This window comes from Pagrus pagrus (genome assembly GCF_965226575.1).
Source record: "Pagrus pagrus genome assembly, chromosome: 5".
In the NCBI taxonomy this organism is placed as follows: domain Eukaryota; kingdom Metazoa; phylum Chordata; class Actinopteri; order Spariformes; family Sparidae; genus Pagrus; species Pagrus pagrus.
Genome location: NC_140189.1, coordinates 15,481,497 through 15,506,500, shown reverse-complemented (window position 1 = coordinate 15,506,500; position 25,004 = coordinate 15,481,497). Strand labels below are relative to the sequence as shown.

The 25,004-nt window shown below is 43.0% G+C and overlaps 1 protein-coding gene across 1 annotated transcript in view; it reads left to right on the top strand.

The window, feature by feature from the left end:
- gpc4 (glypican 4) overlaps positions 1–24,291 on the top strand; it is a 32,687-nt gene extending 8,396 nt beyond the window's left edge. Inside the window, exons 2-9 of the mRNA XM_084352263.1 lie at positions 13,176–13,334; positions 18,334–18,731; positions 19,101–19,266; positions 20,138–20,268; positions 20,351–20,497; positions 20,596–20,720; positions 20,884–21,056; positions 21,154–24,291. Of these exons, the coding sequence (XP_084208389.1) occupies positions 13,176–13,334; positions 18,334–18,731; positions 19,101–19,266; positions 20,138–20,268; positions 20,351–20,497; positions 20,596–20,720; positions 20,884–21,056; positions 21,154–21,374 (1,520 nt within the window). The 3' untranslated portion in view covers positions 21,375–24,291. The remainder of the gene's footprint in view (positions 1–13,175; positions 13,335–18,333; positions 18,732–19,100; positions 19,267–20,137; positions 20,269–20,350; positions 20,498–20,595; positions 20,721–20,883; positions 21,057–21,153) is intronic.
- Positions 24,292–25,004: the final 713 nt, after the last annotated feature.

Sequence of the window (25,004 nt, the reverse complement as noted above, 5' to 3'; positions counted from 1 at the left end):
ACCAGAACTAGTGGGAATTAGATGAAATGATGCACAGAGCATTAAGATATTGAACATTTATTAAACCGAATCACAAAATTTGTTGTCTGTGTTTAGTTTAGCATTTTAGACTAGTATGAATGCATCCATGTCAAGTAGACAGTGAGTTGTTTTTATCACAGCTAATCCCTGTCTTTTTTTGCTTGTTTTAATTAGCTGACTGAAAGCCATGAGACTTTCTATACTAACCATTACCAATATATATTACTCATCTGCCAGCTCACCCCGTCTCCATCGTCCAGCTCCTCTGGCTGCTTTTGTGCAGTCGGTGCTTGGTGGTGTGATTTTTTTGTTCCTCTGATATTTGAGCCTCTGTGCGTCTCCTTTGTGTTGATCACTTCGACGCTGGTGTCACTCAGCCAGCTGTTAGGAGTGTGGCGAAGGCCTGCGGGCTCTGATCCCAAACTACAGGGGTGGAGCGTGAACCCACTCTTCTACTCTGCTCACTCGCTGAGGTCATCTCACCGTGGTGCTGCCAGTGGGGGGAGCGCAGTTATGATGTAGGTGTAACTCAACCAAGGTTAATTGATTTCCTATGAAGCCGCAATGAGTTTGATGTCTGTGTTGATAGTCGTGATCATCGTTAGGATTTGTGTGAATCACCAGAGGCCCGTGTGGTTAGGGATAGCGGTTAGGGAGCGAAGCCAGGGACTTGCCTGGGTGTTTGGGCTGAAACCCCAGTGCTGGGTGCAGGCCAGATGAGCTGTAATCCCTGCTAATTACTCCCAAGGCCTACATCAAGACTCCCACTGACGAGGCAGTCACTCACACTTAGCTCACTTTTCCAAACTGCAGTTAGCTTAATAGGTTTCCTAATATTTACCTAATCCCTCTGTGTGCTGCTCGGCTCGCCCTTGGATTTATTTTCCTATAAATTATATTGTTTGAGATCAAAACCCCTGGTTTCTCTCCTTTTGCTTCTCCAAAGTCCTTTCTTCTGTCAAACAAAAAAGCAATAGGCAGGTCTTTGGCTGCTTCACACAGCCCTGTGAATTTGACGAGTCGATGCCATGTGTTAAAAGCAGGTCATCAAACCTCAAATTTAAAACATGAAGAAAACAATGGCAGAAATTCTACTGGCTGAGGGCCGATAAGCGAGGGAGGAAAAGAAATTGCACACATCAAAGGATCAAATACTTGGTTAAATGATGGCTCCAAAGCTGCAAATCATTTGGTCAGTGTGTTTTGAGGGTGGTTTTTGCTGGCAGAAAAATTAGTCGCCATGAGGGAATGTGAGTCAACTCACCAGGGGTGGAAATATTGTACATCGTTGGAATGGCAAGTAGCTTTGATTTATTGACATGTTCAGTACATATCATCAGGAAAGGACTGAGCCATCCATGACTGAGGCCCATTAAACCATTGTACCGTTAGGTTTAGACTTTCTAGTCCCTTTGACAGTCGGCAATGAGTGGTTCTCTTCCCACCGCCTCCGCTGGTGTCCAGTTTCGTAAGACCCAACAGGTATATCAGAATCTTTGTTGCCCTTTTGTAGCTTTGAGCTTCCAGAAACCTGATCTTGTACCTGACCTCATTCTGCCTGGGGGGCTTCGCTGGGCCCCGTCCTGCCTCAACATCTGGTGGACTTCAGCTGCTTTTGGATGTCTGTTATAAACATTGTCAAAGAGTTCCCTGTCCTTAGGAGGGGTTTGCTAGCTTTTACTGGCAACGATGAAATGTATTGTTTGTGTGTCCAAGTATTTTAAAAGCTAATGTAAGTTTCAACTAAGTTGGATTTTTTGAATTCTTTTTATGTGGAAATGGAGGGAGGGGTGTCATCATTTGTTATGTGAATCATGCACACGCAAATGCATATGACCAGGCCACAAAGGCTGTTTTCAAGTCGACAGTGTGGTGCGTGGCTCTCGAGCAGTGTGTGAAGCACATCTTAAAGAGGAGCCTATTTGTAAGCTCAACAGTAGTCCATTTCTCTGACAGCACAACAGTGTTTGCGCAGGGTCCCATGGTAAAGCACTTGGCCTAAAGTAAAGAGTGTTTTTCATCTTCTCCTTTAAAGTCTGTTTTCATTTGTGTGCCCTGAGTCAGTGGAAAGACGGAGGGCTGGTGTAGAGGGACAAGCCAGGAAGGTCTTTTGTTCCACTTTTTTTTCTCCTCCTTCTTCTCTTCCCTTGTGATAATCATGCTGTGCTGTAACTTGTCCTCTCCGTTTGTCTGCAAAACCTCTGCCTGTCTCTGCAAATCTTAAACATAACACAGTCTCCCTCTCTCTTTCACTCACTCACATCTCCTCGCTCACACACACACACACACGGACCCGGCAAAAGCGCCAAGGTGGAATCTGTAGTAAAAACACCAGATCAAACAGTGCAACTGTGCGGCCCATCAAAAGGCTCATAAGCTGAAAGAAAGATGTGGAAGGGGTGAAAGATTAGATCAGTTGTTAACGTGAATCATTGCCTCCAACTCCCTCTGACAGATGATGGTGTTGTTTGGAAAAGATTCACGGCTCAGTGATGGAACCAGGTTGCAGTTTAACTTTCTTTTTTGTCCACCTGTCAAATGCCTAGTAAATGGTCCAATTTTAACAGCTACACATAGATTATTACCACATCTGTGTATTTGATAATCAATTAATCGTTTAAGTCATTTTTCAAGCAAAAATGTCAAACATTTGCTTTTAGCTTCATAAATGTAAGGTTTTTCTTCTTTTCTTTGGCATTTATCACAGTAGACGAAGAGTCTTTGGGCTATGGAAAATTGTAATGAGCATTTTTGATAAATAATGAATAGATAGCTGCAGACTAAGTGTGAAGGAAAGTTTCTTGACTTACATGTAAATGTTTTGTCTTGTTTTTGCTGTATGTATGAATTTGTAGAACATACAATACTAGTTATGGGTTATGTTAAAACCACGTAGCTGAGTGGTTGAGCTTGCACATGTCTGAGAGGCAGTCAGGCCAATCACCAGTGGTTGCTGTATTTACCAGATAGGAAGTCAAACAAGTTGCAGAAAGTTTGTGTGGAGCTCGCTGAGAAAGTGGCCCAAATCCAGTGTCATCCTGAAACAAACCACTTCTGTTTGAAGTAAGAACTCCTCATAACTGTGTTAACATGAATCATGGCCTCAGGCTTTCTCATAGCTAGACACGGAACTGGCTCAAGTGTTTAGGTTTAACCATACGTTTTTATGATCTAATTTCTTCACTGCTTTGATTGTTTTATTTCTTGACCTCTGGCAGACCTCAGTGCTCATTTTGGTCCAAATGTTTACTGTCAAGTAAGACAACCATGTGCTGCTGTGGTAAGATTGCTTAAGGCCTGACTAATTAACATGGAAAGCAGATTAACTTGTATAGATTAGTGACCTCTGAGTCCTTGTACCCTTTCCACTTCACCCCTCTTTGGTGTCCCATCTAATGTTTTGTTTTCACACACCCTTCAACTCTGACATGTTTTCACAAAATATTCTCTACACAATAGTGTTTTTTCCTTTTTTTCCCTAAGTGGCGTGATGCACAGCTATAACGATTAGTCGAATAATCTATTAGTTGTCAACTATTAAATTAATTGTCAACTATTTTGACAATTGATTAATCGGTTTAAGTAATTGTCAAAAAGTCAAAAGTCTATGATTTTGGTTTCTCTTCTTTACTCCTCTATGACGGTAAACTGAATTTCTTTGAGTTGTTGACAAAATAAGACATTTGATGAGGAATTCTTGAGCTTTGGGAAGTTATCTTTTTATCGTAAAAGAAATTGACAGCTAAAATCAACAATGAAAGTAGTATTTACTTACAGCTGTAGTGAGGAGTAATGGCCTTTTTCTGCCTTGCCCAGATTCATCAACAGCTAAATTCACACTCACACTGTTTTGAATGCAAAGGTCAAAGAATCAAACGCAGTCATCCTGCAGATTTCTTTTTTGACCATGAGAGACTTCATATAAACCGTGCTGCAGGTGAACTTCTGAGAAGAGCCCCAGTGGTTGGAATTTGGTTTCTGACTTGTTAAATGTACTCGGGGAGGTGCAGGAGGGAGTTGAAACCCTGACAAAGCAGTGACCTGGGAAGTGGTGTAGGCAGGGAGCTTTTGTGTGGGGAGACAAAGCCGGAGATGCAGCGCCGGGACGGGAGAGGGAAACAGACAGAGCGAGAGGCCAGGGCAATGTTGTGGAATCTCCCCAGGGGCTTCTGGGTAAATGTTCATGGATGACAGCGTTTTGGAATGTTCACAAATGGAGAGTTTTAATTGGCCAGAGGCCCCGACTGGTTTAGTAATCAGAAATGGACTCTGGTGGCAGAGGGCTCAGATGTATGGATCCCAGTGTGAGCTTTGTTTGTGTGCCTTCTTGGAAATAACTCGCATGTTGGACAAAATGTGGAAGATTCAGCAGAGATAAACATTTTAATCTGACAATTTCTCAGTCTGGATGAGAAATGGTCTGTGTTTAGAGTTCTGTGGCAGAGAAACACTTCTGTGTAAAAATCAGTAGATGAGACGTGGAGATTGTAATGAGTTCTGCTCTGCCTCGTGCTGTGCTGCAGCAGACATGCCTTTCTTTCTCATCGTAGTCATGCCATGTGACAAGCAAATTTTGGCAGTTTATTGTTTTGACAGCTGTGTAGTGGAATAGATTCTAATTCCTGATTTATTTAAGGAAACGCCATTTTACACAGACATTATCCAAAGCCCTGTGGCTCGCTGCGGAGCTGAGAATACTCACTCAAGAGAGTGCTCGGCTAAACCAAAACTTCCTGCCTCATAAATGGATGGTGAGCATTGTTCTTAGTAGAGTAAATCTCTCATGTCACAAGCAGCGCTAGTGTTTCCTGAGCTCACCACTGCTGAGAGGCTTCCTCCCAGTGGTAGATCCGATTATTTATGAGTGTACTGATGTGCTTTCACATTAACCTCTAACAGCTCTGGTTGATGCTGAATCGTGGGGCAAATCAACATTAGTGACTCATCATGTGAGTGATGGCTACTTGCTGGTCAGCTGACTACATGCCAAGTGACAAAGCGACATGATAAATGCTAGAGTTTGAGGCAGATTTGGATGCATTTCCTGTCTCACCTCTGTGATTATTAGTTAGTTTAGCATCTAATCACTGAGACATAGTACAGTAGTACATGTAGATATACACTGTAGAGATTAATGAATGTACAAGTGTACGAGTGAATGCAGCTAGTAGCACAGTATGAACAGAACCAGTAACTAGTCACTATATACACTACAATCTATATATGTATTAAATCATAAGCCCATTTGCTGATCAGCTGTTTGACTGCATTAGATCAGTATGGTGATGCTCATAGGGAAAACTTTGTTGATGCAGAAGCAAACAAGAGTATAGCACAACCATTTCAGAAACAGGAAAATACAAATACCTCATCTATGACTGATGAATCCAGTTAACAGCACTAAAACAAACTAAGGCGCACTCTTAATTTTTTATTGAGGCAAACATGCAGATGTTCTCATTGCGATTCCTGTAAAATAATTTTACTACTTAACTTTAAATGTTTAAAGCCTTTGCCCACTTCAGTAACATCCTTTACAGGCTATAGGGAGTAATGGGATTAGTGTAATGTCTGAGTCATGGGCTAGCTGGAGGTAAAAATTGCTTTCCACTCCCTGTGAGGGGCCGCAGATCTGTTGAATGAGTTGTGGAATATCCTGCGGATGTTCAGGTGAATGCAGCACCTGGTGTATCTGAAGGAGACAGATAGCTATTTGTCCAAACACTGGGGTCTCCTGAAGCTTAGCCAACATAAATGCTTAAAGATACTGAAAAGAAATGCTCACATCAGTCTATAAACCCCTTTTAACATTCATTATAACAACATTTATACTGTCAGCCCCTCACATATGTCTGGAGACAGCAGTCAAGTGTGACACATTCAAGCAAAGAAAAGGACAAAGTTTGGCATTGCTGCCCACCATGTCGTTAAAACACTTCAGTCAGATTCAGAAGTCCCGTGCCAGCACATTTCAGGCTCTCTTCGACATTCCTAATGATCTGAGAGCTGAAAAGCATTATTGGTTTGGCCAAAACTGCTATAAACTTGTCATGACTCTATTTTAGTAAGAGGCTAAAGTGTAGAAACAGAGTAGGTGGAAGTATCGCCCTGCCCTGATTATCTCCATATGAACAGGCGAGTCTCTAATAATGGTTTCCGCTTACAGCAGAATGTTGAACATTCTCTCCATCCGCGGTAATTCTGCCATAGCTCAGGGTACACCCATGTACATGGCGTATAAGTGTGTAAGATAGATGTAATACATGGATGTGTGTTTCACTTATTTTAAAGTTCAGTTTAGTTCTTTCTGGATGAGAATGTTTCACTGGTTTCTCTCTCCTTAACACAGTTTCAACACAGGTCTTTAGCCCACTTTTCATTGTGAAATTACACACAAGTAAATATAGCTTTCAATGATCTTCTTGACCAAGAGGAACATTGTTATTTAATGTTTCATTTCCCAATGAAATTTTTGAAACCTTTGACCTTTAGTACCACTATTTAATACACTGATGGCAGTAAAGTAATGGTCAGGTTGTCTCAGACGTAACTGAAAGAACTGAAGAGCTGTAGCTGAAGAGCTAGGAAAATCAGGAAAGGGGACGTGAACAAGACACACTTTTCCTCCTTCAACTACTGCTGGCATGATGCCCTTGAGCAAGAGTCTGCGGTTGTACTGAGCAGCAGCCTGACGTGAATGTGTGGATGTTTGTAAGCTTCCCTCCCCCTGCAGCTACTCCTCCAGGTTGTAAATAAGACTTAGCTCTTAGTCTGCTCGCCTAGTTAAAGGATTTCTTGTAATATGGGGGGGAAATATCATCTTGTACCAGAGCACTTTTCTTGACTGCACTATGAAAACTTTGTGGTATGAAACAGGACGCTGAGGGCTCAGATACTGCATGTTCCACGCTTCATAATTTGACTTTGGCATATTTTGTTTTGAAGCACAAAAGACTGATCTCATTCGTGAGATTCCCCTGCTTAACCCTGCACAATTATGGAGCCTTGAACACATTTATTCCATCAGTTTGAATAGATGTGTGGGTTTAATTTCAAAATGACATCCACCAACTTTGGAACAAAATTAGTTCCTTTCCAAAGTTATTACTGAAAGCTGATAAAAGCAAAGCACTTTGAGACTTTTGCTTTCAAACTGCAGATTTATTTATTTTTTTCTTTATTGAGGTCCAAATGATCAGAATTGTTTGATACGTTGAATTACTGACTGAGACACTAATTGGAAAAGCTTTTCCAAAAAGGATAAATGGCATTTTTGAATGAGTAAAGGAATTTTTTTTTTTTTTTTTTATCCACATAAAGACCACAACTGTAGAGTCCTTACAGATGAAAGAAAGGGGTGATTTGACAGCGTGCTCTAACAGGAAGGAATTTAAGACGGGAATAACTTAGCTAAATTGCTATCATTTTGGAAATGAAATATGAAGCCTTTTAATCACGGCCTTCACATGTGGCTTCACCTCATGTCCCCTTTACTATTTTTTTTATTATTCTGCTTAGAATTTTACTCATAAGGCGTCTTTATGACGACCAAACCTTCACATCTTAAGTAACGTCATGGACTTCTCAAAAGACCATAAGTCAACAGTGCATGACAGGATGGGGCGAACAGAAAGTTATCCAACAAATGGCTCCAATCCTGTAACCCCCCCAGGATAATTACAGCCTAGACAGAGGTGAGGAGCAAGAGGAGAATGTTATGGCTGCAGGGCGTGCAAATTTACAACAGTCTGTGTGAGTAATGCTCAGTAGACTGGCAGCCCTCTCCTTTACATGTTACAGCACGGAGGGTAATATGCCAATTAATAGTCCACCTTTGTATTCATAAGTGTTGTTGTGCATACTTGACACTTTTGAATATGTTAGGTGCTAAATTTTATGTGCTGGACTTCTGAAGCTCAGTGAGGCCGACTTGGAGCATGTTCACACATTTTCATGTTTTGAAGTTAAATTGCCCCACTATTCAACATCTCAAATTACCTGCATTCCACTGGGACTGAATTAGTATGTACATAGACTATGAGTGGCATACAGTTTATCATTTAATTATTTACAAATGTTGACGTCTGTGTGAAAGCTCAGAGGTTTGGTTCAGTCGCAGACCTCGAGGCTCCAATTAGTGGCAGACATCGGTGAATAGTTTGTGACACATCGTACCCCATGGGCTCCTTCGCAGCTCGCTTAGCAGTTTTAGTGATGTCCAGACTTAAGAAGGGTACAGAAATAATCCTTTTATGACTTGAGATTGGGGTATATGAGCGTTACGGCCTTCTATTTATATCTTTTGCATGTGTGTGCGACTTTTACGGCCCTTGATTGCTTGTATGTACGGGGTTTTTTTGTGTTGGTGGTGTTATTATTGGAGTGTTTGGGGGGCGAGTTACTGTGTGTGGTGGATGTGCTGGCTGGCGGACGGGGGGGGGCGGGGTCAGAGGACAGGACCTCTCTCAGAGGAGTGGCTGTTAACCCCTGACCTCGCTGGTTAAGCCTGCAGGGTGGTGGCGGTCGAGGCGGAGGTGGGGGGCACCCTGAGGTCCGTCTGGTTCAGGGGCACATGATGGCAGGCAGAGGGGGCGGTGAGGTGTCTAATCTGGTTTTTGTCTATGAGGCGTTTTCACCTCCCCCACCATCCTTCCTCCGAGAACAGAGTTTGAGAGGCAGGACAATGTCAAAGGGAAGTGACTTATTTTATGAGCCATTTAAAGGGGACGGTGGTCCCCCCACAAAGGAAAGGCACAGAAGCAGTGGAGAGCTGATGAATAACATGACACAGAGTCACATGTTTGTTTACAAGATGCTGCCCTCACCATAAATGGCAGTTTTCCTCTTCTGAGCTCCACTTGAAAAATATTCTGACTCTGTGTCTTATTACATCTTAAAGTACTTGGGAAGCTGTAGGAGTGAGAGGCCCCTTAAAGGAGCTCCATAAGGCAGCTGAGAGCCAGTTCACCCATCACACAAAGACTATTCATGTCAGTGATGGTAGAGGAATGACTGATGCATCCACTGACCAAACTTATTGTGAAATAGCGAGGCTGAAACATGTCACGCAAAGTCCGGCATGATGTTGATTTTTATAGGATCTAACTCTTGTTACCCGTTCGCTCTCTTGTGTTCCAGCCGTGCCGTTTTCTCTCCCAGCGGTTTGAGGAATTGGCTGCCAAAATGTTTTCACAAAGTATGCATTAGCTAAGAATCTTCAGTTTTCAGAGACTTAATCCTTTGAGCTAACAATGTGACATTTGTGCAGACATTCCTGTGAAATATTGACCATCTCACTTTTATTTGTGTACTTTGGTAACTAGGGCTATTTTCCACGTGGATATAGGCCTTTTGATTGTGCGCTTGTGCTGTGGGCAAGCAGGGGGCCCTGCTGGAGGAGAGACTGGAGGACTGTTTCACCTAAAAGTTCTGTCTGTGTGTGTGTAACTGTGTCTGTAAGTGTATGTGTGCTGCTCCCTGTACCTCCAATCACGCTGGTACAAAGAGCCATGTGTTGAGCAGTGATGTGATGTGTGAATATGTTTAGGTAGGGGCTGCCAAGTGTGTGTGTGTGTGCGTGTTCGTGTTCGTATTCATATTGGAGGGGGTCGGGTGGAATGGGTGAGGACTGCAGGGAGAGAGATGAGTTTGGGGAGAGGACTGTGAGAGAAGGAGTGACTTGAAGCTTATTTGGACTTGATCCCAGACAGAGGGGTCCAGTTTATGGCGCCAGGGTGCATCCCTCCCTCTGATGCCCGGTTTAGATGATTGTCCTGCTATGAGTCACTTGTGACCCTGCAGTTTGATTTCTTAACATTTCAGTTTCTATTTCAGAAATGCAGGGAAATTCTCTAAACATGTTTTGCTGCTCAGTTTGATGGTCTGAGATGGTCTGTGTTGTTTGCAAATGTGATTACCTTAAAAGTCCAGGCTAGAATGAAGTCTGATTTACAATCTGTATAAAGGTATGCATGTGCAGAATAACAGAAGTCACCAAAGTTACCTGTTTTTCTAATACAGCTTGATGGGCATTTATATTACATGCACACATGGAATGAAAACAAGCTAAAGATGTCACAGAGAAACAAATCTACTTGGCTCCGGCTGTTATAGTGACACATAAAACATGGCGACCAGCAGTGAAGGTAGCAGACAAATTCCACAGTCAACGATAAAACCGGACGAACTTTAACAACCAGAAAAGAAAAACCAGTGTTCACTTCAGTATATTAAGTAACAGAATAGAAAGTTTGTTCATGCTAAAGAGAGCAGGAATAAAAGTGAGAAAAGGCATTCATCTTTACTAGAGCTGTAACAATTAGTCGACTAATTGATTAGTTGATTGAAAGAAAATTAGTTGCCACCTACATTGATAATGACTCAATTGTTTCAGTCATATTTCAAGCCATAAAGTCGAACAGTCTTTGGACTGATGGTTGAACAAAAGAAGCACTTCGTAGATGTCACTTTGGGCTCCTCAAAATTGTGATGAGCATTGTTCAAAGTTATTTTTATCCATTTAAAAATGAATCATCAGAATAACCAGCAGATTAATCGATATTGAAAATAATTGTTAGCAGCAGCTCTAATCTTAACCAATTCTTTACCTGTTCATTCACCAATAAATAGCATTATTGTAGTAGCTTGTAGTTGGGTGCTTCACATGCTTCAGACATAATTTTCCTCTCTTTTGTCATCATTTGCAGGAAGTTGCATGGGTTTTTAAACCGTGAAAACTTTTATGTCTTAAAATACAAATTCAAAACAGTTCAGTTGAAAATGAAGACGATAAAATTAAAGAATAAGCAGGGAAGAAATTCACTGTTACAAGACCCAGCTACCTCTTTAGTTGACAATTTTGAGTCAGCAGCTTTGAATCTAGTACTGACACGTTTAGGTTTCTTTTATCACAAATAACCATGTGAAACTGAAGTTATGCCCTCTCAAGGCTAAATAAGTCTTGGATGTTTGATGAGTCTTTCAATAAATGCTGGAAAACTTTACAGGTAACGTTAAAGCTCCAGTACAACATGGCAGCTCTGTAAGTAGCAGTAACCTGTGCATGCACAGTGAGCACGAGCTGGTGGGGAAAACTAAACAGGCCGTTGGTGCCTGGATGCAGTGAAAGGATCCCTGTGTTCTCCTAAATTCCACCAGCCACGTTTAAAACAAAACATTATTGCAGCTGCGACTTTGCATTCGTCCTCCCCTGACCCTCCTTTTAATTGGATGTTAAACTCACTTTTGACAAAGTTGGAACTTGCTGTTTTATCAAAGACAGGATTTAGGTTTTGAATAAAGGTTTTGATTAGAAACTGGAGTAAAAGCTCAGAGAAGGTTGTGTTTAGGTTATTGGCCTCCACGTTAATGCAGATCTGTTTGAAAATGTTTTAACAGTTGAAGGTTGTCACTCTACACGAGCAATTTCAGCTTGCCAACTGCATTGAAGTTGCAAAACAGAAAAACACTTCACATCTCTCCCGTCTGGCATGCAAGGGCCACTTAAGCAAGCAGCTTTTCACTGTTTCCAGCAAGTGGATTTGTGCTGTTCTTAAAGTGTTTACAGAGAAAGCATTAAAAAAGAGAGCATCTCCGTTCAACAATGGATCACGTGACAGACAGATGCTCTAGGCTACATGGAAATCATACATATTCATTTGTGAAAAGGTTCTGAGTTGTACAACAGATGAACAAAGCTTAATTTTCCTGTCGCTTTTCTTGCATTTTTAAAAAAATGGATCCGTTCCACCCCTCATTTTCTCCTCTCACTGCCCTTTGTCTCCATTTTCATTTGTCACTAGGCTAAGACTTCCGTTTTTTCTTTGTCCATGATGTTATTTAAACTAACTGTGATTCATCTGTTCACTTATCACTTTAACTTCTGGGAGAGAGTCCAAGGATGAGGAAGGAAATCGGTGAATGTGACTAAACATAAAATGAATAAGATTTTAATCCACCACCTCTTCAGTGAACCTGTCCCTGAGTCGCATCAGATAGATTTTCATCAGCAATGGTGGTTGTATAACGATGAAGACAGGAACTCCCCTGATCCCACACTATTTACCTCTTTCGTTTTGAATGAAAGATGCCTAGTTTGGAAATTTTGCAATATTCATCTCCGCCGAGGAGGTTATGTTTGTGTGTTTGTTGGTTTGTCAGCGGAATTACACAACAAATACTGAACCGATTTTCACAAACCCTGGATGTAGGATGGGTCCCGGCCCAGAATAGACTCAACGTTTGGTGCGGATCCAGTTAAAAGAATGGATCCAGGAATTTTTCTCACTTTCTTTATTGCAAGATATTGCCTTTCTTGACATTTTCGTGGCTGCTTTGAATTTGGTCTACTGACACTACAGGTGCTGAAGTATTTATTAACTTCATATTTATTTATGGATGTGTTCCTGTACCATTGAATAACAGCTGAGAAAAATTGCAAGTATCGGAAGGATGTTTGGGAAGTGATACCAGATCCATAATTGTCAAGACAGTTTGCTCCAGTACTAAAACTGACAAATCCTGAGCAATTGTAGAATTGTCCGTTCGACCAAGAGGGGGCACACATCGAGCTGGATACAAAGCCATAGTGATGGCAAAAAAGCCTTTTTAGATTTATCTGCATCAATGTGCACATGGCTGGAGTCAAAGTGGGTGAAGAGCTAATCCTCTCCTCTTAAAAGTCTGTGTTGTAGAAGGACACAGCACTTGGGGAAAGCTACAGCACTGAACTATCAATCAGGACGGGGAAGTGCCAGGATAAGAGCAAGGCTCTATAAAGTGGCCGGCTAAAGACTGCTCTGAGCTGAGTGTTGCAATTAATCCACTTAAGTGCAGTTAAGGGGGTTTTCACAGCAAAGGTGCATTTGATTTGGTGAGGGGTGAAGTTATTACTTGATATTTGAAAGGTTTCATCCAGACAAAAGCGTGAAATAGTGTTTATCTTCAATGTGTAACCCATCAGACGTTAACAAAGCCACTCTATAGGTGCACAGATTGGGTCTTGAAGTATATGATTTAAATTATATCACTTTTAGACACCTAGTGTTCTTGTTTTTGTTTGTTTTTTATTAATTCTAACATCACTGAAAGTATTTTGTATTGATGTGACTTTTGATGGTCGTGTGGTGACAGTGTATTCTCCTCGTCTCTTGCAGGAGCCCCGTTGAAAGTCTGTCCGCAGGGTTTCTCGTGCTGCACAGTGGAGATGGAGGAGAAGCTGAGCCAGCAGAGCCACACGGAGATCAAAGCTCCCGTCTCCAGGCTTAGCACCAACCTACAATCCACCTTCAAACAGAGGCACGACCACTTTGACAGTAAGCAAACACACCCAACACAAACTAACACACACATGCACAGCAGCCACTTTTCAGGCTACACTGTGCCGCTGGCTAGTGTCCCTACAACAGCGCTTGTGTTGCATGATTTTTGACGGACGCTCCCACCTGCCAGTGCACTGCCCGGAGCGGAGACAGTCAGTCTGTGTCCGTTGGCCCGTCCACCTGTCTCTCATCGTCTCAGCTCCCTGCCTCATCGTTCCCCCACCACCCGCTTCCTTCCCTCCAGAGAGACGTGCACGCTTCCAGACGGACCACACACATCTTCAGATTTAGTCTTCTCTGTACTTCCTGTTCCTCTGTGTGTGAGCACATGTGTGTATGCCTGTAAATATTGGGATCAAGTTTCCCTGGGAGCGCATGGGAACGTGCATCGGTGCTGAGTCACCAAGGAATTGGGGCAGCTTTGAATACCTTCAGCCACCCGACAGTGCCACCGCTGCAGCTCTGCAGGAAACACGCTTGATGAGATAAGATAGAGAGGAGCAGACGCGATTTATCTGACAGAATGATGAAAAAAGAGAGAAAGTGGTTTGTAAAGTTTTCCAACTGCATTTGAATTTCGCTTGTTATGTACATGGATTTGTGCGTGCGTGCCTGTGCATACGCAGGTCAGAGACCTTCAGGTCTTATGTGTCTGTGAAGGGGAGTGAGGGATAGTCAGTAATGGCGAGCATGTGTATTGCAGCCAGATGTGAACAGGAATGTGACGTGTCGGAATGCAGTGGCTGCTCGAGCCGTCCCGCCCCTCGTTTTCTCCTCTCTCGCTGCCCTTTGTCCCCATCTCATGCATCGCTCTCCCAAAAACCCCTCTGTTTGCCTCTCAGACCCCTCTTTCTCATTTCATCTCTCTCTGCTATGTCTTGCTGTTGATCATGTTTCACTGCATATATCTCCCTGTGTCTTTGCTGCCTTGTTATACAAATCAGATGGTGCTTTCTGTGACATTGTTTGCTAATGTATGTTCACTTTTAATGGTCTGGTCTAAAACATGACAACAAATTGAGAAAAGTGGCCTCTATAAGTTTCCAGAGTGATTTCCTAGAGGGCAAAGAAAACCAGAAACGGTTCATATTTCAAGGTAGAAACCAGTGAATTCTGCTGAGAAAATGACTTTTCACCTACTTTCTGTTGATTTGATTAATTGAAAAATCATTGCAACTCTACATTTTAAAAACTTGCTGGGCTGATTTAAAGTAGAGTTCTGCCAACTGGCTTTTCTTTTTCTTTACATTTCAAGGTTTTCGATTGAAGGTTTGAATTCCTTCAGTGGTTTATTATGACCTCTTCACCTTACATGAGATTAAATGAAAACAAAACCCTCAGACAAAGTTCTCAATTTGATTAAAGTGATCCATCAGTTCAAATGGAGCGCTAAGTGAATGCTGATACATAAAATAATGTTTTTACTTGTCAAGTAATGTACTATAGTAGCAGATTTAAACAATGAATAGACAAAAAATAAAGCTGTGCAGCATTCACATTTTGATTCAGAATTTTAATATCAACGTTATGAATGAAGCATCAAACTACAATTACTATAAGCAGTAGTTGTCGGAATAAGAAAGAGAGAAAATCTTCATGGTTACTTTGCGTTTCGGTGTACCGAGGCTAAAGTTGCTAATTATTCTATTTATTTATGGGTAACTTCCTGTATCACACCTGACAAAAATGTCATTACTTGAAATAATTTCTGCATCATTGATTTTGAGGAAGTGATACCACAACCACAAGCAAGACAGTTTCCTCCAGTACTGTAGGGTCTTCTGTTTGACCAAGAGGGGGCAGCCGTCGAGCTGACTGCACTTCATTTACCTTCCTCCCCTTCTGTGCCCCCTCCTCATCACTGTAGGCAAGTTGCTGCTGTCTCTGAACTGTTAGATGTGGGATCTCTTTACAAAGGCCTGCTGTGCTCTCCTCCACCTGAGCCATTAGAGCGTCTCTCTCACTGGATACGGTGACAGGCTCAGGTTGCTGCACCATTATTTCCTGTTGTCACATGGAGACACATAGAAGGAGACACTTCCCGTCATTGAAAATGCCACAGGAAGTGCTTATGGTCGTATTTACCGTTATTGAGAATGACTGCCCACGCTGATGACTTCAGCTAACTGCTCAAGAGAAACGGGGCGCATATGTCCATAAACACAGCTGCAACAGTACATGAAAACAGACGCAACAACATACACTCGCACACTAACAAACTCAGGAAGTGGTGTATGTGATTAGGCAGGCTCTCATCATGCGCCTGGAGCAGGGAGTCATGGCCAATTAAGACCAGGGCCAGAAATAGTTCTCCCCTCTCTGTGTCTCCTCTCTGTGTGTTTGTCCTGGCCTCAGCCTGCCTGTCCTGTTGCACTGACCCCATCCTGCAGAGCAAGCCTATGTCTGGGCTTTAAGCACTTGGATTAAGGCCCCTTGTCTCCAGACACACACACACACATACACAACAAGAGACATCCATCCGAAGCCCCTGAAGTCCAACAGCAGGAGGGACAGAATCCCATCCCATAAGAAAAGGGAGAAGCGCAGGGACTAATTGGCACAAATAGGATGCAATTACTGCCTGGGCTGGGATTGGGAGGAGCAGAGTTTATAGGGACACGGGTGGGGGGTGGGGGGGAGAGGGGGGAAGCTCCTTGGAGGAGGAAGTAGGAGGGAGGAGTGGGAGGAGATCGGTCAGCTCCTCTGTTCCCGTGATGGATCGGGCCTAAACTCATCGCCCATAATTTAGGGCCTTCACTGCAACATGTGGAAATGATGACAGCAGGGTGAGGGGAGGGAGGAAGGAAAAGACGGACACTCTCAGAGGCAGAAGTTGTCCCTCTTCCTCACATTTCGCTACAGCTCACACTCTCTCCCGTGTAACCTTTCACCTAGATTCTGTCAGACCATTGGCTGAGCGACAGCAGCATTTTTTAATGGAAAAATCCTGAGGGAGTGCTCAGCTCCTCGGCCTGTTGGCAGACGGCTGCGTGTCATAAACTGTTTTTAATGACAATGCAAGATGCCTGAGTAATGCTGCTCATACTTCAGACCCCTCGGCCTGGGCCAAAGAGCCTCCACCCCCCACTATCCTGCTGCCGCCGCTCACACACACCCTGCGTAGGCCGCTCTCTTTTTAACCAGTGGGTTTGTCCAAACTCATTACTGAGCTTATCTGTTTAGCATATAGGCATTACCACTCTAATAGAATGTAGAAAGGAAATAGAGAAGTTTAGGCTCCTGCTTCATGCCTCTTCCTCCTCCTCTTCCTCCTCCTCCTCTTCACCTCCTCCATCTCCTTTCACTGACTTTAAACTTGTGGCTACTATGACATTCCAGGGGTGGGGGTGGACCTTTTGTTTTAATCTCTGTCAATGGAGCGTGGAACTTGGTGCCCTCTCCCGCGTGTGTGTGTGTGTGTGTGTGTGTGGTAGGGAAGGGGGGGTTACAATGATGGCGGGGAGGTAAATGGAGGGGCTGCAGTGTTTCCGGTATCCTTGGCGACACAGTGGGGATTTGGAGTTAAAAAAGCCCTCAACATAACCCGCCCCAAGCCGCCCTCACCCCTCCCCTACGAGATTTTTTCTTTTTAGTGTGTCAGTCTGAAGTGGAAGTGACAGCGCTACTTGGGGACTGTGTGTGTGTGTGTGTGTGTGTGTGTGTGTTGGTGGCAGGGAGCGTTTAGTGACTCCCTCTGTGAGAGCATGGGAACTTTACATTTCAAAGCCAAGTAGAGGGCACCCAGAGAAACTGCAGCAGGACAGAAGTTTTGTGAGTGCGGGGCAGCGAGGGGGAGACAAAAAAAGAGAGAAGAGGGTAAGTGTATGCTTGCATGCACGCGAGACTGAAGGTGTAGCATTTTTCAGAGACTCAGAGGAATTCTCATTTTGTTCAGATTAAGAAAGTTGGGGGGTGAGGGCAGGGGGGTGTCTGTGGGAGGGGGGGGCCTGGATTATTGGGGGTGGGGGGAAGCGGCGATGGGGGTGATGGACATTCCTCAGGATGAAGTAGGTCATTGTTCCCTGTCTCTAGTGAAGAGAGCTCTCTGAAGGAACTGATGAAGTGAAAGCAGCGGAGGGAGGGAGATGCAGGGCTGGATGGGGGGTACAGGTCCGTATACGGAAAGGGAGGAGGTGGAGGGGGGTCGCATTATTCAGTAATCCTATTGAAAATGCCTCTGAAGGACAGTCCAAGAGAAGTCGGGAGAAAGGAAAGCGAATGGAATGTGACAACAGAAAAATGCCATTGATGGTGGTCAGTTTGAAGCGGCTTGATGTGGAGAGACGTCTCTCCTGAATGGCAAGTCTACAGCCTGACAGAGATGCTCCGGCTCCACCTCTCACCCCTCCTGCTTCACTCCTCTCATCCCCTCTTTTCCAACCGTCCTTCTTCCCATAACCATAACACATTCCTTTGCCTTTCATCCAAGATTTTATGCTTAAGCTGTTTCTGTCGAGAATCTGAAATGTTAGGATATGGTGCACAGGTGGAGTGGAATTAACCAGCAATCTGATTTCAAATGGTGGCAGCTGCACAGAAAGCAAAGGTGCATCAAGACCTTTAGATGAATTATAGTACAGACATGCGTCAGTATTGTTGCACTTTTGAAATGTTCATTTTGTCCATCAGCAGCAATATTTTCATTATTTACATACACTGCGGTCATGCTGGAGTCTGTATATTTACAGTGTGCTTGTGTGTTGCCAAATGTTTTGTAATTGGATACTCAAAGTGTGAACTTGCTGTGCACAAACAATTGAAATCATGAGGAGAAGTTCCTGAGTCCAAGATGGATATAATCAGCTGTGTGTAGATGTTCCAAACATTGTTATCCATCATACAAATTGAATTTCCTGCGTGGTATCTTTAAAATATATCTCTCCCTGTAGACAGACATGAAATGTGAACATTGTAAGATTGTTTGTTCTGCTTCTTTGGCAGACTCAACACGTAGTCATCGCACTAATCCCCCTCCTCTTTCTTGTCTCCGCAGAGTTTTTCCGTCAGCTTTTGAAAAATGCAGAGGTCTCGCTTCACAACATGTTTGTGCGAACATACGGGTTGATGTACGTGCAGAACGCAGAGCTGTTCAAGGACTTCTTCGCGGCCCTGACTCGATACTACGTGTCCGGCAGCACTGCCGTCAACCTGGACTCCATGTTATCGGAGTTCTGGGCCGACCTCCTGGAGAGGATGTTCCGGCTGGTCAACGTGCAGTACGAATTCAGCGACGCCTACATGGAGTGCATCAGCCGGCACACAGAGCAGCTGCAGCCCTTCGGTGATGTGCCTCGCAAGCTCCGCATCCAGCTGACAAGGGCCTTCGTGGCTGCACGCACCTTTGTGCGTGGCCTGGCTCTCATGCCAGAGGTGGTCAACAAAGTTTCCACGGTAAGTTAGAGGCAACCGTGAAGCTTTTGTCTTTTTCTAAAAAAGGTAGTCAGTCCAGACACTGAAAGCCCTGTCCATCCCTCCCTCCTGTGTCTTACTTCATATGTTTCTTGGAAAAACTGGCTGTGATACCATTACAGTCTCTGATAACATAAACCACTCTGACTCCTTTGACTCCTCTGGTATGACATGTTTTTCCACTGTAGTGAGTAATTCATTGGTGATTAGATTATACTACTTTGTAGACTTTGCTTATAAAATTAATGGTCATGCTTTTTCACCGTTGAAGTATGTCTATGACGGTGTTAGCAGAGTGTTTTCGCTGTAGTGCAATGATAACAGCTGCTCACTGCCCCCTGCCTCCTCCAGGTCAGTGCGTCTCCCAGCTGTGTGCGAGCGGCCATGAAGATGTTGTACTGTCCCTACTGCTCGGGCCAAGTGGCCCTGAAACCCTGCCAGAATTACTGTCTGAATGTGCTGCGTGGGTGTTTGGCCAACCAGGCTGATTTGGACACGGAGTGGAACAACTTCCTTGGTGAGCTTCCATCATGTGAACAAGGACACCTTCTGCAGCCATTATTAAACTCACATGACCTGTGGTAGTAGCTTGAAGTGTTTGATCTGGAAACCGTGTGTATTTATACAACTCCCTGTTCTTTTACAAGTTGCCCCTGCAGTGCTTCATATTTTACTGAAAAGTAATTACATTTTGATCTAATCTACTCCAGCCATATCTTAACATCCATCTCCCTCTACCCCTGTGGGCATGGAAACCAGTGTGACATGATGGGGGCATGATGGAGCTGAGGTGCTTAGCTGATAGAAATAGTGTATTTTTTCAAGTGTATTCAGTAGGTTTATTTAGCTTCAGGAGAGCAAGAGCATGTTTGACAAAGAAACAAGGTGTTTATTGTAAAAAATCATGTACGAACACATTCCTCATTCTTTATCTCGTATAAGTAAAGGCGGGGTTGTACTGGTTGTACATGTTGTGACCTACAGGATGAATGCAGCTCCTGTGTTGTGTAAACACAGACCCAGATCAGTTTCATTACATTCAGGGTAGTGCAGGTATCCACTGTTCTGCTCACTATGTTTTATATTTATTCCCAATGACACACTCATGTGACAAAAGATGTTTCCGGTCTTCTATACCATCATAACGTGTGTCCCTGGCTGCCGACACTGCTACGGTGTGTGGAGGTGTCTGGTTTCTATAGCAGCTTTACTCTGCCATGATCTGAGGGCTCAGTTTCAATGGTTATCATATCCCTGTTTTCAGGCATGTGCTTCCCCCTAGTGGCAGGTTATTGTAACATCAAGCTTGACTGATGAAGTCATTACTTTGCAAGGAATCAATTTCTTGTGCTACCTTTTCTTAAATGTTCCTATGTTCTGGTTTTCAGATGCCATGCTCAGCCTAGCTGAGAGGCTCGAGGGTCCCTTTAATTTTGAGTCCGTCATGGACCCCATCGACGTGAAGATTTCAGAGGCCATCATGAACATGCAGGAGAACAGCATGCAAGTGACACAGAAAGTCAGTATCATTTTACAGAGTTTCCTTCTCTCAAAAAAACGTTGAAGCGATTCAGTTCCACTAACCTCCACTTTTCTGTCAGGTTTTCCAAGGATGCGGCCAGCCGAAACCAAGCATGGCCTTCCGTTCCACACGTTCTGTCAAAGAAACGGGCTTCACCGGCCGCTTCCGCCCTTACAGTCCAGACGCAAGACCCACCACTGCTGCAGGGACCAGTTTAGATCGACTGGTAAGGACTAAGAAAACCCAGAGCACAACCAGACTACTGCTGCTTTGTTTTGAGTAGCTGTGTCTGACTTTTGTTTATTTTCTGTGTCCTCTATGCAGACAAATGATGTGAAGAAGAAGCTAAAGCATGCAAAGAAGTTCTGGTCCACATTGCCAGAGACAGTGTGTGCAGGTGAGACGATTGCACCTGGGGATGAGTGCTGGAATGGAACAGCGAAAAGCAGGTAAGATATGTACACCACACAAACAGAATCTAAACGTTAACATATTAGAAGATGAAGGCTGCAACTAACGATTTTTTTATCGATCAATCTGACGGCTATTTTCGGTAACAGCTACTTAAGATATTTCAACATAATGACTAATATTCAATATTACTCTACACAGGTACGAGTCAGTTGTCATTGGCAACGGACTGGCCAATCAGGTGTCAAACCCTGACGTGGAAGTGGACATTACAAAGCCAGACATTGTGATTCGTAGCCAGATTGCAGCTTTGAAGGAAATGACAAGCTGGCTCAAAGCTGCGCACAGCGGCAACGACATCTCTATTGATAACGGTGAGGATTGTTACTCATCATCATGATTGTCTTTAATGACTTACTGCCTTCATTGCACACATCTGACACTTGTGTGCCCCCCCCCCCCCCCCTCCAGATGAGGACGGCAGCGGAGGAGAGGAGAGCGGCAGTGGTTGCAGCCCTCCAGACTCTCCATCCTGTGACACAGACATCTACTTCTCCACTCCACCGAACCCCGGACAACCCAAGGTAGTTCCAGTGGTGAAGGACAGAAGTTCATCAGCTGCCTCACAGGGAAGCATGGCGCTGGCGCTCTGCGGGCTAGCCCTGGCCCTGCTTGCTCCCCACTTGAGATAAAACTGGCTGGGCAGGGAGAGAAGAGAACGACTAGGAATGACGGAGCGAAGGGGAAAACTGTCAGAGAGACTTTAAAAAGACTGCCTTCAGGACCTTGGACTGTCCGCCATTGGGGGGGAGACTCTTCTTAATATTACAATAACTTCACTTTTAATTATTTGTTTGTATGTTTTTAAGGACATCAGTGTACAGCAATATGATTTTCTTCCCAAAAATCCACCTTTTGTTCCCACTTTTTCCCCTCAGATAAACCTTTACTCCTTATGGCTCTTTTGGAGCTACACAATGGTTCTGCATGCAGCATTACAAACATTATGTAATTGTCTTTTTTTGGCAATTTAATCTCATAATTCATTTTTGTGCCTTCTTCAATGGTTGCCATCTGATTACTAAAGAGTAAGGAAGACATTTGGTTGAACATTGAGTGCCTGTGGTGGGACATATCTTCATATTTCTGAGGATGTTCTTTACATTATTCAGGGATCAACAAATCCTGTAAAGTTGTTATGAATATTAACAATTTTCTGCACATGATTACTGTGCATACTGTGAATGTACATGTATTTATACATTTACATACAGCAGCCAGTCAGATAATATGAAGCTAGCTGTTGATCTCAACTAAGGAAGCATATGAGCTTTTGTTCACGTTGTTAAAAATGTTCGCAGCCCATCTCTCAGAAATACAGCGAGAAGTTACAGCACAGGTATTTATGTTTGACCTGGAGATGAAGAGATTGAGTCATTGTGTAGAAGAGCATTTTGGAGCGCCCAAACATGCATATTGTATGTCTGCTATGAGCATTATCAGAGCCTAACGTTTTTAATTTCCTCATTAATTTTTAATTTAATTTTCTCAGCCTAAACAGTTCAATAGTAAGGTCATACCTCATGCATTCTCTCATTGTCAATGCAATCTAGTGATGTTGAGTTGAAAGTGTCTGATAGAGTTGAGATATGCGGCTGGCGTCCTGGTGAAAGGTAACTGGTGTGGAAGAGGAAGGACTCCCCTGGCATTACCCCTAAAGAAGGCAAAGCTGACAAGTCCTCAATGCCCTTTTTGGTACTGTACGCTCAGTTCAGCACAGAGGATCTGACTCTATACAGTCTTATTTGTTTGGAAATGAAAAGGTGGCAACACGTATGTTGGGAGTGTTTCACATTAAACTAGAGAGGAGGAACAAAAGACAGTGCTTTGATCAAATGAAATCAAGGAAAGATTATTTTAATACAGGGTTTTATGTTGAAGAGGTGTTGTAATTTTTAGCTATTTTTGGTATGAAGATATATATTAGGTACTACAGTGGATTTTACTGCTAGTTTTAGGTGGTGGAAGAGGACAATGTGCACAGATGTTGGGGGCACTTTTTGGTCAGTGTGCACACATTTTGGGGGCTCAGTTTCTTTCTTTTTTTTTTTTTTTTTGCCCACATCCCCCATCCCACAATACACACTTGTACCTCTTGAATGGCCTGTGTCAGTATAAATGGACTCATCCTGAACCATTTAATCTACCTATCCTCATCCTCACGGTCTCATCGTGTCAACTTGACGTGGAATGTTGAAGTATTGTCACAAGTGCTACCAAAATGAATGCAATGTATGGTGCCTGATATTTTTCTTTTAACCTTGGTACATTACTAGCAACGTCTTGAGGTAAAAAAAAAAAAAAAAAAATCAAAAAAAGAATGTAGATGATGTGTATCTCAAATGCCCTGAAGGGTGGTTGAGTATATTGTTACCAGCTGACAAGCACAACATAAGATTTTCTAGATGTTCTAATTTGATAATCGGGTCTGTAAGTTGCATTACATTGCATGGCCATTTCATCTCTAAAATGATGCTGCCTCATGTAGCTTTTGTACAGTAACTTATGCATGTATTTTAATTCCATTGCAAACATGCTTTTAGAACTGACATAGATGATCCAAAATACAGTATTCAGAATGTTTCAATATGCAAAACTTAGGTGAAAATAATACATTTCTCAAAGTAATTGGTTGAATTGATCAGATTTGTTGGGTTTGAATATGCATTTTTTAAAAGCTGAAATATGTATTTGCATTGTTCACATTTGTCTGTATGTCTCAACCGATTGGCTGCAGTTAAGACAAATGGTAAATACTGCACACAACCTCTTTGGCTCTGAAATTGACAGGTTGATTGTAAGCTTGCATGAAATATTCTTCCCAAAAAAGTGATGTTCCCAATTAACAGATGTGGAACAAATCAACGAGAACATCAATGTTAAAAATCTGACCTTGAAGGATTTCATGAAACAACCCACATAAAATCCTGAAGCCTTAATTTAAAATGATGAAGCTGTGCTTCAGCACCTTGATTTGGCATTACTTCTGCATGATGCTGGTTCAACTCTCCTGATTTTTGTGTTCCAACAACATTTCTACAAGGGCTTGTGCATGTGTTCGTGTCATGTGGAAGAGTTGTCAAGTGTGAAGAAACCCAACGTTCAGAAGAAATGTTTTGGGTGATGATGGTGAATGTCTGTGCTTGCGGGCCAGGGCAGCAACATTTTCCAGGCTGGCAGGAGTTGGTCCGGCGGCCGGATGTTGTTCATTCGATCCACAGAGCAACTTCAGTCCCAGTGACTTGAAAGTTGAGTTGGATGGGTGTTGAAAGCCTTCCATCAGCCCTTTGGCCCACAAGAACAGAAAGGACTCATTTTCTGAGGAGAGACTGAGTGACTGACTGAAAAGAATAAAGAGTGTAAATAAAAGAGCAGCCGTTTTAGATGTCTCTAAAAGAGGCCATAACAGTACACCAGATTTTTACTTGTCAGAGTATCTCCTAAATGTTATGGAAAAAACAAGATGAGATAGATGTTAAATTGTAAGAGAAAATGTATATTAAACAACATTTCTTAGTCTTGTTGAAATAAAGACTGCCAATATTTAAATGGTTGTGAATGGTCTCATTTTCTTTACGCTCATATTGAATGGTCTCTAGTCGTCATAGTGTAAAAGGTTGTCAACAGATGTAACTGGAGTCAAAGTAAAGCTGATGAAAAATGTTCTATTTTTTGTTTTGGGTGGACTGTACACAGCTCGCAGGCAGAAAACTCTGTCTGACCTGTTTAAATTGATATTATAAAGATAAAGCAACTTGCTGAGAATCACTACAGTGATTTATTAAACATTAACTAGTGTGTTGCACTTATTTTAATGAGACATCACATGTTTAGCAGACATCTGTCTACTCTAGATGGTGAACGTGACACATGAAAATCCACTGAAAATCTTTTGGCCAATTACATGTCATCCTCTAATGGTTTATGCTTTTGATTTAAAGCAGCGAAAGTGAAATGGTCCCACTATTATCCAGCTGATGTCACACATGTAATGAACAAGAAGCCAGAATACTCTACTAAGAGCAGTGAAAAACATGTTTCTACCGACACATCAAAGCACATCTCTCACTAAATACAGTGCATCCTTATACAGTGACATGACCAAAACTAATGTGTCACTGGCCCTCATCCAATGTTCACATTTGCAGACACAAACTTTAATACACACTCCTGTTTCGGTCCAAAAGGGTTTTGGTCTGTCCCACCAGAAAATCAGCAGTTACTGAAGTCCTCACTGGTTGGCTTTTGTAGTCCTCTCTATT